The following is a 15,499-nucleotide window of genomic DNA, read 5'->3' on the forward strand; positions in this document are numbered from 1 at the left end:
TCTGGCAAAGCAGTCAGCCATCAACACCACTCAGCTTGAGAGTCAGAGAAAGCACTCAGGTGGATGTTCCTCAACTCCTAAAAAGGATGCAGAATCAGCTCAGATCACATTTAGACTTTCAGTTGCCACAAATCAACCCTTGAGAGTAACAGAGTTAATAAAAACAAGGCTACCAATGAAGGATCATTTAGTGTGTACCAGCCACTAGGCTAAGCATTGTCTCATATTATTCTCTCAACAACACAAGGCAGATGTTACTAAAATTATCCTTATTTTAGAAAGAGGAAAGTGAAGTAGAGGGAAATAATGGGACTTGAACTAGGTGACGGCAGCAGAAGTGGTTCTGGAGCACAGGTTGCTCCATCCAAAGGCCGTGCCCCTGATCACATGCTGTGCTGCTTCTTGAACAAGTAAATCATTGCAGGGATCTCAGCATGCAGCCGCAGAGTCAAAAACTGAGGTCAGCCTGGACCACAGAGGGAATGAATGAGACGGAGAGCCCTGCTCCTGAGGATGTTATTATATGCTAGAGCCAGCTTTCATTACCATAAAGCCACCTCCTCCATGGAGCCCTCTCTGATGCTCTCAAGTTTAGAAGGAGCGCTCCCTCTCTGAACTCTCAAAACTTTCTGTACCTCTCTCAAGGCATCATTAATATTTGCAGCATCGTCGCTATTTCTGTACATGTTATACCTCTCTTAACACCCGAGCACCACCCTCTCCTTAGAAGGAGGGATACTGTTTCACCAATCCCTGCAGAGCCTACCAGAGCCAGACACACAATATGGGTCCTTGAAAGCAATCGTGATTTTGCACACATCTTTTGCTTGTAAAGATCTTCCCCAGCACTAACCTGAAAACCTCTTAGCTCAACTGCCAACACCCAGTACAAATGGCCCCTTTTTGTGAAGCCTAAAATAGCTTTCCCAGGCAGAGATAGTAGCTCCTTTCCTGTGTTCCCACAGCACTTTCTTCATCCCTTTATATCACTTATTTTGTATTGTAGCTGTTTATTTGCCCTGTTATGACAGTGCCTGGCACGTAATAGACATACATGTTTATTGAATGAATGAATGTGCAAATGGCTTGTGGGTTACTTCTCTTCCTCCCGCGCCAATTTGGGTGGCAGGAAGGCAGTGGTGGTCCCAAAATGTGCAAGCCCCTAGAAGAGCAGATCAGGATTGCTGGTTCACTCTTTTGCAAATTACAAAAGCAGACGATGCCCGCAATTCTGATTTGACCTCCCATAGTCTTTGTTGTGATTTTAAAAATCAGATTAAACTTCCTAGCAGCTGGTTCCTACCGGCTTTGGGAAGATGAAAGTATCAACATGTCTCTGCAGCCACACCAGGAAATTTGCTGCCTAGAAAAATCGATTCTGAATATCATAAGAGCTAAGTAGGGAATGTTGTACTCAGCAATGTCTCCATATTCCTGAAGCCACAGGGACCTGTCACAGCCCACGTATTCCTGTTCAGCCTCCAGCCTCTTCTGTGCTGTCCATCGGCCTCTCTGTGGGTCTGCATTATGTTCTGGTGGCCAGATTTCAACTTCCTGAAGGTGGCATTATGGACCCTGCAATGGGCCCTTAGTAAAGTCCTCTCTCTCTGGACCTCAGCCTCCTCATGTCTAAAATGAGACTGAGATGTGATAAGCTCCAAGCTCACAGGCTTGTTGGCACCAAACAAGATGGCAGGCGTTCTCAGCAGGAAGTCTGAGCCTTTTAAGCCACAGACAGGACCTGTTTCAGGGAGTTAGCAGAGGGGGGCTCTCATTAGAGACAAGGGGACCCGAGTCAGAGCCCTGAAAAATGGGGAGAATTTATATTAGGTTTTTTCCATGTTATTAATAGATGCTATAGTAATCAGAATAATGGTCCCCGAAAGATATCCATGTCTTAATCCCCAGAACCTGTGAATATATTACCTTGCATGGGAAAAGGGACTTAGAAAATGTGATTAAGTTTTTAAAATGGGAAAGATTATCTCAATCATTCAGGTAAGCCCAAGGTAATCATATGGGTCTTTATAAGAGAAAGGCAGGAAGTCAGAGAGAGAGAGAGGCTGACAAAATTTACACAGCTGGCTAAAAGACAGAGGAAGGGATTGTGTGGCGCAGTGCCCCTTCCCCCAAAATCATCACCAACACAACAAAACAACTTGAATAATGGAGGTACACACAAGCACCATAGGGACTGAGGATTTCAGAGGAGGGAGGTCAGAGAAAGAAAAAGAGGATGGAGAACAGCAATTCCAGGACAAGCCAGGGAGTGAGGAGAGTGATCTTTAAATCCTTCACAAAACACAGAATTCTTGAACTCTCGACAGAAAAATGTTGGGCCAGCCAGTCCATTTCTCATTCTCTAAACAAGTAATTCCAGACACAAGAGACACACCTATTTTTAAGTCTTCCTGACAAGAAGGTCACCAAAAAAAAAAAAGCCTCGCTAGTGGGAGTGAGAAAGAGGACATCCTGGCCTTCCAGAGTGGAGGCCCCTTCCATTGCATCCCCTGACAGAGACCAGGCCTGGAGTGAGCCTTTTAAATTGTGAATAGAATTGAGCCTGAGCCCCAGTTGCAAACTGGGGATGAGACCCAAGTCACAGTTTAGTGATTCCTGAGCTCAGCACCTCAGTGCTGGAGTTTGAAATAAGTTGATTTTTTTTTTCCTCATGGCCCTTATCACAGATGAAATTAGATATTTTTCACTCATATACTTAGTGTCTACTTTGGCCATCTGATGCAAAGAGTTGACTCACTAGAAAAGACCCTGATGCTGGGAAAGATTGAAGGTAGAAGGAGAAGGGGATGATAGAGGATGAGATGGTTGGATGGCATCACCGACTCTGTGGACATGAGTTTGAGCAAGCTCCAGGAGTTAGTGATGGACACAGAAGCCTGACATGCTTCAATCCACGGGGTTGCAAAGAGTCAGACACCACTGAGCGACTAAACAGTGACATTTAGTGTCTATCTCCCCCACTTCAATGAAAACTCCAAGAGAATAGAAAGAGTATTTCCCCACAGCTAGCACAGTGCCTAGCACAGAGGGAGTACCAGATAAATGTCTACTGAATGAATAAAAGAATGGAGTTCACTGTTTGGCTCTGCACAAGTAATTTGACATCTCTAGGCTCAACCACCTATATTGGTGGGGTATATATATATACCTCCCTGGTGGCTCAGACAATAAAGAATCCACCTGCAATGCAGGAGACCTAGGTTCGATCCCTGGGTTGGGAAGATCCCCTGGAGGAGGGCATGGCAACCCAGTTCAACATTCTTGCCTGGAGAATCCCCATGGACAGAGGAGCCTAGCCGGCTAAAGTTCATGGGATCGCAAAGAGTCAGACAAGACTGAGCAACTAAGCATATATACATATATGTATAGTTTTATTTATTTTTGGCTGTGCTGGGTCTTTTTTGCTGCATGGGCTGTTGTGATGAACAGGGGCTACCCTCTAGTCGTGGTGCATGGGCTTCTCCCTGCAGTGGCTTCTTTCGTTGCAGAGCAGAGGCTCTAGGGCTTGTGGGCTTCAGCATTTGCGGCTCGCAGTAGTTGTGGTACACAGGCTTAGGTACTCTGTAGCTTGTGAGATCTTCCCGGATCAGAGGTCAAATATCTTCCTGCACTGGCAGGTGGATTCTTTACCACTGAGCCACCAGAGAAGCCCAACCACCCATTCTTTAAGGAGATAACTACCTCCTTGGGTCAGAGGGAAGATGTGAAGACACAAAGAATGATTTAAAGCACATACAGGAAGAATTCACATGACTGACAATATCCATAATCCTGAGCTACTCAAAGCTTCATAATTCTCCTTGGACTTTCCTTTCCATGTCTTCCCTTGAACTTCACAACATCCCACGAGGCAAGAAGAGAGAGGATTATTTTCTCCTTTTGATCTTTGGGGAAACAGGTCCATGGAGGGGAAGAGTTACTCCAGATCACACAATGACCACACTGCACGGCAGAGCCAGGACTAAAACCCAGGATTCCTGGGTTGGCTCCATCATCCCTCAGACCCCCGGACTCTTCCCTTCCCCCAGACCCAATAGCCCTCACAATGGGTAGTGGAAGGCCAACTCCCACTCTTCTCTTCCCACAGGTCCCCAGGGGTTGCTTGGCAACTAGCACCCAAGCAATAAGTGGCCTCTAGTCAGGTCTGTTGCTGTGTAGTTACCAATTCTCCCTCCTCCCTCCACACCTGTGCATGCTCTCACTCTCTATTAATGAGATTTCTCCCCTACCCTTACCTCCCCAGTCAGATTATCTTCTCTAGTCCACAGTAATTAACCTTTCTGGACACAGAAGAGGCTCTCAAGGACTTACATGGCAAGGGACGCTGAGAAACAAGGCACCACCAGTACCCTCACGATCCCCCAGAGGTGGCAGAAACTCCTTCTGTGAATGGTCCTGCACAGCAATATTAACCTCCTCTTCTTCCCTCTCCACCTTCCACCTTGACAATGGCTTTTTGAAATCCCCTGGGAGAGACTGAATGAGCTTGAGAAATTTAATTGAACGCTTCATACAGTGCTAATGAATCCCTGGATGCCATTCCAGCACTTCTGGAACCACAGGTGGGAAACCTTGGGAGGGAAGTCAGTCACTGTCTGCATGAGCGTCAGGAGCAGAGAGAGGACAGAACCTAACTTTTATTGTATTCTTAATACACAGTATTGCAGGCACAATACTATGTTATCACGTGTAGCTTCCCCTCAACAAACCTGTGAGACCTTTACAGTTGAGGATATTACCTACTCACAGAAGTGGAGTGACTTGCCAAAGCCTATATATCTGCCTGCTTCAGTACACGAAAGATATTAAAATACAATGACAAAGGCAATATTCAAATGCTTACATTTTAATGCATTTATGAACAGTAATGTTTATTTTCTGCTACAGAAAGTACATATGCATACAAACGCACACACACAAAAAAAACACCTTTGCTAATTTTTTTTTAGCAAAAGCAATGTGCTTATGTCAGATCATATTAGATTGTCATTGATTTTACCTCAAAACATGGCTAACATTGAACTTGTGCTAGGTATTGGGGAAACATGTCTAGCCATTATCTGTGCTCACTTAGGCTCACTATAATTAGTATAGTCCTCAATCAGAAGCTTCTTTGTGGGTTTCTTTTAAAGCTACATATATATCATGGGGGTTCATTTCATTAAAAATAGACAGTACAATCAATAAACCCACTTAATGAGGCACAGGAAAACTGCAAAAGCTCACAATGGGCTGAAAATGAATAAAAGAGTGAGGGAGCCACCACTGCCAATCCCTAAGAAGGGCAGACTTGTCTCCTTCCACCTGAAGAAGTGTTTGAGTGTAGGATATACAACCATCTAATGTGGAGATCAAATGAAGACATCTGTGTCAATCCATATAGCAAATATTAGTATACACTGATCTTGTATTCAAAGATAATAAACTCTAGTAAGTTTCTTCAGCTCCCTAAGGAATAATCAGGCATGTAGCCTCTGACCCATGTCAAGAACCTTTTATTTGTTATCTAAGGTCTCTCTAACCCCCAAACTGCCACCCGACAGCCTCTCCAGCAAATTTCTCTTAGCATCCCCTCCCGGCTCTTTCTCGGCCTTGCTCCATTTTCACTGGATTGCTCACCATGCCCCGGATATCCTGTGCTTTCAGCCCACTCTGTGCACTGGCTGCAGGGAGGATGTCAGACTACACAAATGAAAGCACTGGCACATAATAGGCGCTTAATAAATGCTGATTGGTCCTCACCATGAGGCAGTTAAACCAGATCAGTGGTTCTTCAGTTTTACCCTACCTCAAAACACCCAGATGGTTTGTTATAGCACGTTATTCAGCTATACCCCAGAGTTTCTGATTCTCTGGGTGTGAGGAGGGACCTGAGATTCTGCATCTCTAACAAATTCCTAATGGTGCTGATGCTGTTGATCTGGACACCACACTTCTAGAACCAATGAACTAAATGGTCTGCATAGTTTCTCCCATTTCCAGTGGTTTATGATTCCTTGATGCTTTTAATAGAGAATAAATAAACAAAATAAACTTTTATCTCTATATGAATTAATACTTAATATGACCACAAATGGAAACATGGGTTCTATAATACCTAATGGACACAGTGTAGAGAAAAAAAACTCATAGTTTAGAATCAGAAGATCTGCATTGGAACCTCACTTTGTAGCTGTGTGGTCAACTTAAGGTAAATTAATTATGCTCTGAATATCTGTCCCATGGGGTTGTGAGATAATACTAATACATGGGAAAAAATTGTAAAACAAAAAGTACTGTATACAGATTATACTAATAACATATATGTACAATGTATTAATGTTGAGTGGACTGGTAATAAATAATACATTTTGAATACTTTAAATCACAGATTTTTAAAATTTCCAATCTCAACGCTAATTCATTATCAAAAAGTATTGATGTACATGTTGCTATTATCATCTCAAATATGTATATATTTTATTAGTACACTGGTAAATACCAATAATAGTAGCTGTGGTAGCCAGTTTCCAAGATGGTCCCCAATAATCCTCACCTCCCAGGACTCATACTTTTGTACAGTTTCTTTCTACACTGAATTAGTGACCAATAGCATACTCTACGGAGAAGGCAATGGCAACCCACTCCAGTACTCTTGCCTGGAAAATCCCATGGACGTAGGAGCCTGGTAGGCTGCAGTCCATGGGGTCGCTAAGAGTCAGACACGACTGAGCGACTTCACTTTCACTTTTCACTTTCATGCATTGGAGAAGGAAATGGCAACCCACTCCAGTGTTCTTGCCTGGAGAATCCCAGGGTCAGGGGAGCCTTGTGGGCTGCCGTCTATGGGGTCGCACAGAGTTGGACATGACTGAAGTGACTTAGCAGCAGCAGCAGCATACTCTAATTAGAGACATCACCACTTCAGTTTGGTTTCTTGGATCTCTCCCCCTAGCTCCATGTCATTAAGACATTGTATGAAGAGAGCCATGTAGGAAGGAACAAAGGTCTTCTACTAAAGCCAGTGCCAGACACATGAGTAAGCCACCTTGGAAAGGAATCTTTCAGGTCCACTCAAGCCTTCAGATGACTGCAACCCAAACCAACATCTGCCAGCAACCTCATAATAGATCACAAGCCAGAAACCAAGCCACTCCCAAATATTCAATCCACAGAACTGTGTGTTAATGAATTATTGTTGTTTTAAGCCATCAAGTTTTAAGGTGATTACACAGTGATAGATTATGGACACAGTAGCTAGCATTTACTGTACATTTACTATGTTCCAGGAACTATGCTAAGCACTCACCAACCCTATGATATAGGTGTCATTATAATCCCCAAAGAGGAAAGCCTGGCCTAGAGAGGTTAAGTAACTTAGTCCAGGTTCCATGACTATTAACTGGCAAAACCGAAATCTGAATCCAGGCCTATAACTCCAAAGCCCAGACTCTTGGTCACTCATCTGTATAATCCAGGATAAAATCTCTTGGACAGTTAAGCAGCAGAAGCAACTGAGTCCCCAGATGAGAGCAAATGCATAAAATCAGCAAGGGACAGTCCAGGAGCCGGACATGCTATAGCACTGGGGCCTAATGTCATAAGCCCCAGCAAAGTTCTAAACTGGCCCCACTGCCCAGCCGTTGTACTAGCAAGTGAGTCAGCTTTCGGGAGTTGACTTCTGCCCAAGATGCCCAGGACTTACCCAAATCTGCAGCTTCACTCGCTTCTCGTGGCGGTAGACTGTCTTCACCTTAAAGTCGATGCCCACGGTGCTGACGAAGGCTGGGGTGAAGGTGTCATCCGCATAGCGGAAGAGGAAGGAAGTTTTGCCGACACTGCTGTTGCCAATGATGAGCAGTTTGAACATGTAGTCAAAATTCTGGTCAGAAGCATCTTTGACTCCGGCTTTACTATCAGTCACTGAAGCCATCTGCAGGAGAGACCTGCGGTCACTCAGGAACACATCTCCAGTGTCACTCTGAGTCACCTAACTTTTAATGGTCACACACCCATTCACACACTCACCCCCCACCCCAGCATCACTGAGGAAATACTCTACTCAGAATCACCCCCTCACTGAACCTGCTCCAAATGTCATCTCAGGATCGGGGTGGAACCCAGGATTGGGGTGGAACCAGCTCCTCCCAAATATTCCTTCAGCAAATATTTACTGAGCACACTGTTCTGAGTCAAGTCCTATGCTGGGCACAAAGAATACAAATATGAATCAGACATGGTGTCTGACCTCTGAGTGGCCGCAGATTAGAGTAAAAAACTCAAAACACAGAGTAACAAAGCAGTGAATAAGTGATAAGACAGAGGGAAGCCTTGGCTGAGGAAGCTCATCAGAAGCACTTTACCCAGCCTGAAGACATGGTGGTCAAGGAGAGGCTCCTGCAGGAGACAGCTCCTAAGCTGAGTTTGGGGGTGGCTGGAGGGAGGAAGGTCAAGACAGCAAATGTTTGAACATTCCAGGAAAAGCCAACACAGGGCTCTCATTCTCCTGTTTCAAAAACATTTATGGCTCCCTATAGTTCTAAAGATCAAGCCCAAACTTTTCAACTTGACAAAGAACCAACCAACCAAAAAAGAAATTCTCTAAATTTTACCTTCCCCTAAGGCTTCTCCCTACCAACCTGTGCTACTTTCTATAGAATTATGCTGTTGTGGTGGTGGTTTAGTTGCTAAATCATGTCCAACTCTTTTGCAACCCCACGGACTGTAGCCCACCAGGCTCCTCCATCCATGGGATTTCCCAGGCAAGAGTACTGGAGTGGATTGTCATTTCCTTCTCCAGGGGATCTTCCCAACCCAGAGATCAAACCCATGTCTCCTGCATTAGCAGGTGGATTCTTTATCACTGAGCCACCAGGAAAGCCCATACCAAATTATACTCCACTCTAAATACACTGTTATTTCTTGCTTCTGTACCTTTAGCTATGTATTCTTTCTGCCCACAATACTCTTCTCCTTCAAATAAACTCCTATTCCACCTTCCAGATCCATGTGAAGGTTCACCTCCCCTGGGCAGGGCAGAGGCATGCACTCCTGGCCCTAGGCTCCCAGTACGCTCCAATAGCACTTGTATCATTTCAGAAACTGTTTACTATTCCAGCTTCTCCTTTACACCAAGCCTCTTGGACCTAATGTATTTCATTTCTTAATGTATTTCTCTAGTTTCAGCACAAGTCCTAGTATGTAATCAGCACTCAGTAAATGTATACTGAATTAATAAAAGTCATATCACTACTCTGGGGCCCAATCTCATAATCTGGAAAATGGGGAGAACAATTTCTGCCCTGCTTTACTCACAGGGCTATTACAGGACTCAAATGAGATAACAAGGAGTAAGATCTTAATAAACTGGTAAATCCCAACACGTGTGAATATAAATTATTATTATTCCAAATCCTTCAAAGCCTAGCTCCTTCATTTATTTCCTGTTCATTTGCTCATTCATTCATCTGGCAAGTATTTATTACATGCCAGACCTTCCCTGAGACCTCAGTCTGAATGCCATCCATAATCGAGCACTTGGCCCCATAGTCTTACTTGCTTTTTTATTTCTTTTTCTGCAGGGACCCTACTTCTCCACCTGCCATCACTCCTGCTTAACACTGGGTACTCAGGCGGGCGGGGTGTGTAGTCAAGAGGAGGGCGGAAGGACAGCCCTGACATAAGATGTCCAGAGTGTCATCCTCTTTAGGAATTCCTGCTTTTTTCCTTAAAGGAAAAGAAAGAGAGATGATTTATCTCTCTGGGCCTCTCAGGTAAGCTATAAAGATAAGAAGCTGACAAATGCAAAAGGTGAAAAGCTCACTTGAAGAAAAGCCAGATGAATATGTAGGATTATTAGCAGCCCTTAATAATACTTCCTTAAATAGGCCACCACAAGCCTTCAGTGGCCTCTGCTCTTCCCTTTCTTTTTCTCCCAGCTCTCAAGGCTTTACTGGGACCTACACGCCCACAGCTGTATCAGCCTGCCCCTTGGCAAGGCTCACTAGGCAGGTGTGGAACATGCCCAGGACACTTGGAGACTCAGACAGAGCATTTACACGAAAGAAGAAGGTGAGATTGGAGGGGAACAATTAGCCTGATCCAACTGTCTCATAGCCCAAACTTTTCAGTTTTTCATTGTACAAGATGCAGAGCTCATTTCAAGGACTGGCAAGTCAAAGGAATTATGCTTTTTTTCTATCTAAGACAAGGGAAGCAATCACAACGACCTCACACCATCCTCCGCTCTGCTACCAGTCATCTTTGTTTACAAGAGAAAATTTCACCTTTGAAAGTATATATCCATTATTAAACGTTAGGGAAAAACACAAGACTAAAGAAAAGAAAAATTTTAAATTACTAGACACCGCATCCACTCAGAAACTGCCATCTTTAATATTTGAAGTACATTTCCTCCTTTATTTTTTCACACACCAGAGTATCATCTATTTTGAAATTATATCTTATTATTTAATTTAAACAGTATATATATTGTGGTATACCTGGGCCTTAATATTATCAGTAAATACTTGTTAAGTACTCGTTATTTTCCATGAGGGACATGGTGGTGACAATAACCATGTAACAGTTACCATTTATTGAGTACTGTGATATAATAAAAGATATGTATTTGGTCTGGGTACCTGCTTCCAGGCAGAGCTCCTAAAGCCTTTGGACTCTCTGGAAGTGCAAGTGATTAAGTGTCTTGTATGCTAATGAGATGACTGGTGACTGGGGCTCCAGGACAACCTCAGGTAGGGGCTTGTTGCCAGAGGAACCAACCACATGGTTAGAGGATTGGAACTTTCAGCATCACCCGCTAACCTCTAGGAAGAGAAGGGCTGGAGATTAAGGTGATGACTAAAAGCCAATGACTTAATCAGTCATGCCTAGAGGAACAAAGTCTTCATAAACAACCCTAACCAAATGGGCATGGAGATCTTCCAGGCTGGTGATGACATTGATGTGTTGGAAGGGTGGCACACCTGGAGAGGCCATGGAAGCTCCAAGACCTCCTTTTCCCCATACCCTGCCCTACGCATCTCTTCCACCTGGCTGTTCCTAAGTTGTATCCTTTTACACTTTTATAATAAACCAGTGTATGCATTACTCTTTATATATATAAATAATATATATTGAAAACATTTATTTTACATTAAAAATGATTCAAACTTCACAATTTGCAAGTTATCAAATAGTAAAATTACTATTATTTTATCACCGTTTGTCATTTGCATTATTTTCTTAACTTTCAGCATAAAAAGTAAGTAATATGGAACCTAAAAGTTTACAGTGAAAAGTAAATCTTGCTTCCACCCCTGATTCCCAATCTCTAGTATCTCTCGCCAGAGGCAAACATGTTAACAATTTATGTATTCTTCAGAGATAGTCTTTGCATATATAAGCATAGAAGTCTATTCATACTTTATATATACATATATATATATATGACAGCATACCATACTCTCGAGTCTGTATCTTCCATGTGTATCCGTGTGTATTTTATTTAGTAGCTGAGATCTTTAGTTTTGTATCCTACTCCTTTTCACTTAACATTATATCATAAACATCTTACTGAGACTTTAAAAATTCCTTGTAAATATCATTTCAATTGACTATACCGTATTTAACCCTATCGTTGTGTCACATGACCAATTCTTTAAAGTTGTATATTTATTTTTCTGTTCTCAATTATTATAAATTAAGTTAGAGTCACCATTTCTTTACATAAATATTTCTTCTCTTTCCTATTTACTTCTTTATTATGCCCATCCTTGCATGAAATGTTCCCTTGATATCTTGAATTTTCTTGAGGAGATCTCTAGTCTTTCCCATTGTATCATTCTCCTCTTATTTCTCAGCAATGCTTATTGAAAAGTTATACTCTGCTATGTTCTGGAACTCTGCATTCAGTTGGGCATATTTTTCCTTTTCTCCTTTGCTTTCTACTTCTCTTCTTTCCTCAGCTATTAGTAAAGCATCTTCGGACAACCATTGTGCCTAATTGCATTTCTTTTTCTTTTGAGATGGTTTTGATCACTGTCATAAGAAGAGGTGGCAACAGTACATGGAAGAACTATACAAGAAAGGTCTTCATGACCCAGATAACCATGATGGTGTGGTTATCACTCACTTAGATCCAGATACCCTGAAATGTGAAGTCAAGTGTGTCTTAAGAAGCATTACTATGAACACAGTTAGTGGAGGTGATGGAATTCCAGCTGAGCTTTTTAAAGTCCTAAATGATGATGCTGACTCAATATGTCAGCAGATTTGGAACACTCAGCAGTGGCCACAGTACTGGAAAAAGTCAGTTTTCATTCTAATCCCAAAGAAGGGCAATGCCAAAGAATGTTCAAACTACCATATAATTACTCTCATTTCACATGCTAGCAAGGTTATGCTCAAAATCCTTCAAGCTAGGCTTCAGCACTACATGCATGGAGAACTTCCAGATGTACAAGTTGGGTTTCGAAAGGCAGAGGAACCAGAGATCAAAGTCCCAACATTGGTTGCATCATGGAGAAAGCACAGGAATTCCAGAAAAACATCTACTTCTGCTTCATTAAGACTGCTAAAGCCTTTGACTGTGTGGATCACAACAAACTGTGGAAAATTCTTAAAGAGATGGGAATACCAGACCACCTTATCTGTCTCCTGAGAAACTTGTATGTGGTCAAGAAACAGAACCAGACATGGAAATACTGACTGGTTCAAAATTGAGAAAGGAGTATCAGTTCAGTTCAGTTCAGTTGCTCAGTCGTGTCCAACTCTTTGCGACCCCATGAATCGCAGCACGCCAGGCCTCCCTGTCCATCACCAACTCCTGAAGTTCACTTAGACTCTAGTCCATCGAGTCCGTGATGCCATCCAGCCATCTCATCCTCCATCGCCCCTTCTCCTCCTGCCCCCAATCTCTCCCAGCATCAGAGTCTTTTCCAGTGAGTCAATTCTTCGCATGAGGTGGCCAAAGTACTGGAGCTTCAGCTTCAGCATCATTCCTTCCAGAGAAATCCCAGGGCTGATCTCCTTCAGAATGGACTGGTTGGATCTCCTTGCAGTCCAAGGGACTCTCAAGAGTCTTCTCCAACACCACAGTTCAAAAGCATCAATTCTTCGGTGCTCAGCCTTCTTCACAGTCCAACTCTCACATCCATATATGACCACAGGAAAAACCATAGCCTTGACTAGATGGACCTTAGTCGGCAAAGTAATGTCTCTGCTTTTGAATATACTATCTAGGTTGGTCATAACTTTCCTTCCAAGGAGTAAGCATCTTTTAATTTCATGGCTGAAGTCACCATCTGCAGTGATTTTGGAGCCCAAAAAAATAAAGTCTGACACTGTTTCCACTGTTTCCCCATCTATTTCCCATGAAGGGATGGGACCGGATGCCATGATCTTCATTTTCTGAATGTTGAGCTTTAGGCCAACTTTCTCACTCTCCACTTTCACTTTCATCAAGAGGCTTTTTAGTTCCTCTTCACTTTCTGCCATAAAGGTGGTGTCATCTGCATATCTGAGGTTATTGATATTTCTCCCAGCAATCTTGATTCCAGCTTGTGTTTCTTCCAGTCTAGTGTTTCTCATGATGTTCTCTGAGGAAGGAGTATAGTAAGGCTATTTATTGTTACCCTGCTTATTTAACTTATATACAGAGTACATTAGGCAAAATGCTGGGTTGGATGAATCACAAGCTGGAATCAAGACTGCCAAGAGAAACAGCAACAACCTCAGATATGCACATGAAAGTGAAGTGGCTCTTTGCGACCCCGTGAACTGTAGCCCACCAGGCTCCTCCATCCTTGGGATTCTCCAGGCAAGAATACTGGAGTGGGTAGCCATTTCCTTCTCCAGGGGAACTTCCTGACCCAGGGATTGAACCTAGGTCTCCCACATTGCAGGCAGACGCTTTAACCTCTGAGCCACCAGGGAAGCCTATGATATGCACATGATACCACTCTAATAGCAGAAAGTGAAAAGGAACTAAAGAGCCTTTTGATGCAGGTGAAAGAGGAGAGTGAAAAAGCTGTCTTAAAACTCAACATTCAAAAAACTAAGATCATGGCATCCAGTTCCATCATTTCATGGCAAATAGAAGGGGGGAAAGTAGAAGCAGTGACAGGTTTTATTTTTCTGGACTCCAAAATCACTGCAGACAGTGATTACAGGATGAAATTAAGAGATGCTTCCTCCTTGGAAAGAAAGCTACAATAAAACTAGATAGTATATTAAAAAGCAGAGACATCACTTTGCCAACAAAGGTCTATATAGTCAAAGTTATGGTTTTTTCAGTAGTTATATACAGATGTGAAAGTTAGACCATAAAGAAGGCTTAGCACCAAAGAATTGACGCTTTTGAACTGTTGTGCTGGAAAAGACTCTTAAGAGTCCCTTGGACAGCAAGGAGATCAAGCCAGTCAATCCTAAAGGAAATCAAACCTGAATATTCACTGGAAGGACTGATGCTGAAGCTGAAGCTCTGATACTTTGGCCTCCTAATGGGAAGAGCTGACTCACTGGAAAAGATTCTAATGCTGGGAAAGATTTAAGGCAAAAACAGAAGGGGATGACAGAGGATGAGATGGTTAGATAGTACCACCAACTCAACAGACATGAATTTAAGCAAACTCTGGGAGATAGTGGGGGACAGAGGAGCCTGGTGTACTGCAGTCCATGAGAAAATGTGTATAAGGGTGCTTCATACATACAGTATATGGAAAAAAACTACACTGGCCTTGCATAGAATTAGTAGGTAAAGTGCCTGTCTTTATTAGCTATGTCTGCCATAGGTATGAGCCAAGAGTAAAAAAATAGTTTCAGTTCCTGGTCTGATACACTCCCCTCATTTTCAGGGGAAAAAATAATCAAGGTTCCACAAAGAGAACTGAATTGTCAAAGGTCACACAGCAAGTCAGTTGGAGCATCATTACTAGAACTTCTATCATCTGATGACTTTCAGACTGGACTGGGCTTAAAGAAAATAAAAACCACATCAATTTTACTGCATATGTGATCAGTTGCGTCCGACTCTTTGTGACCCCATGAACTGTAGCCTGCCAGGCTCCTCTGTCCATGAGGTTTTTTTCCTGGCAAGAATACTGGAGTGGGTTGCCATGCCCTCCTCCAGGGGATCTTCCTGACCCATGGATCGAACCTGTGTCTCCTGCGACTCCTGCATTGCAGGTGGATTCTTTATCACTGAGCCACTAGGAAAGCCCACAACAATTTTAGGGTGAATAGAAAAGCATCCCCAGTATGGCAGAAATAAAAACCAGTCTTGTAAAGCCATCATCAATCAATTCAAAATAAACAGACATAATTTTAAAAAGAAAAGAAAAACATCCCCAGCACCCTGAGATCTCTTTCTTAGCATTTGCCATACTGTACTGTCAACCTCTGTTTATGTGCACACAGTGTAGCTTTCCCAGAAGATGGTATGAGAACAGGGAGAGCCAGAGAGCTGAGAAGTTCAGCTGGAAGATAGGTTCAGATGGGA

The 15,499-nt window shown here is 42.9% G+C and overlaps 1 protein-coding gene across 1 annotated transcript in view; it reads right to left on the minus strand.

The window, feature by feature from the left end:
- RAB3B (RAB3B, member RAS oncogene family) overlaps window positions 1-15,499 on the minus strand; it is a 72,406-nt gene that overhangs the window by 53,317 nt on the left and 3,590 nt on the right. Inside the window, exon 2 of the mRNA XM_004001971.6 lies at window positions 7,706-7,933. Within this exon, the coding sequence (XP_004002020.1) occupies window positions 7,706-7,933 (228 nt within the window). The remainder of the gene's footprint in view (window positions 1-7,705; window positions 7,934-15,499) is intronic.

The sequence above is a fragment of the Ovis aries genome, chromosome 1 (genome assembly GCF_016772045.2).
Source record: "Ovis aries strain OAR_USU_Benz2616 breed Rambouillet chromosome 1, ARS-UI_Ramb_v3.0, whole genome shotgun sequence".
NCBI lineage: Eukaryota > Metazoa > Chordata > Mammalia > Artiodactyla > Bovidae > Ovis > Ovis aries.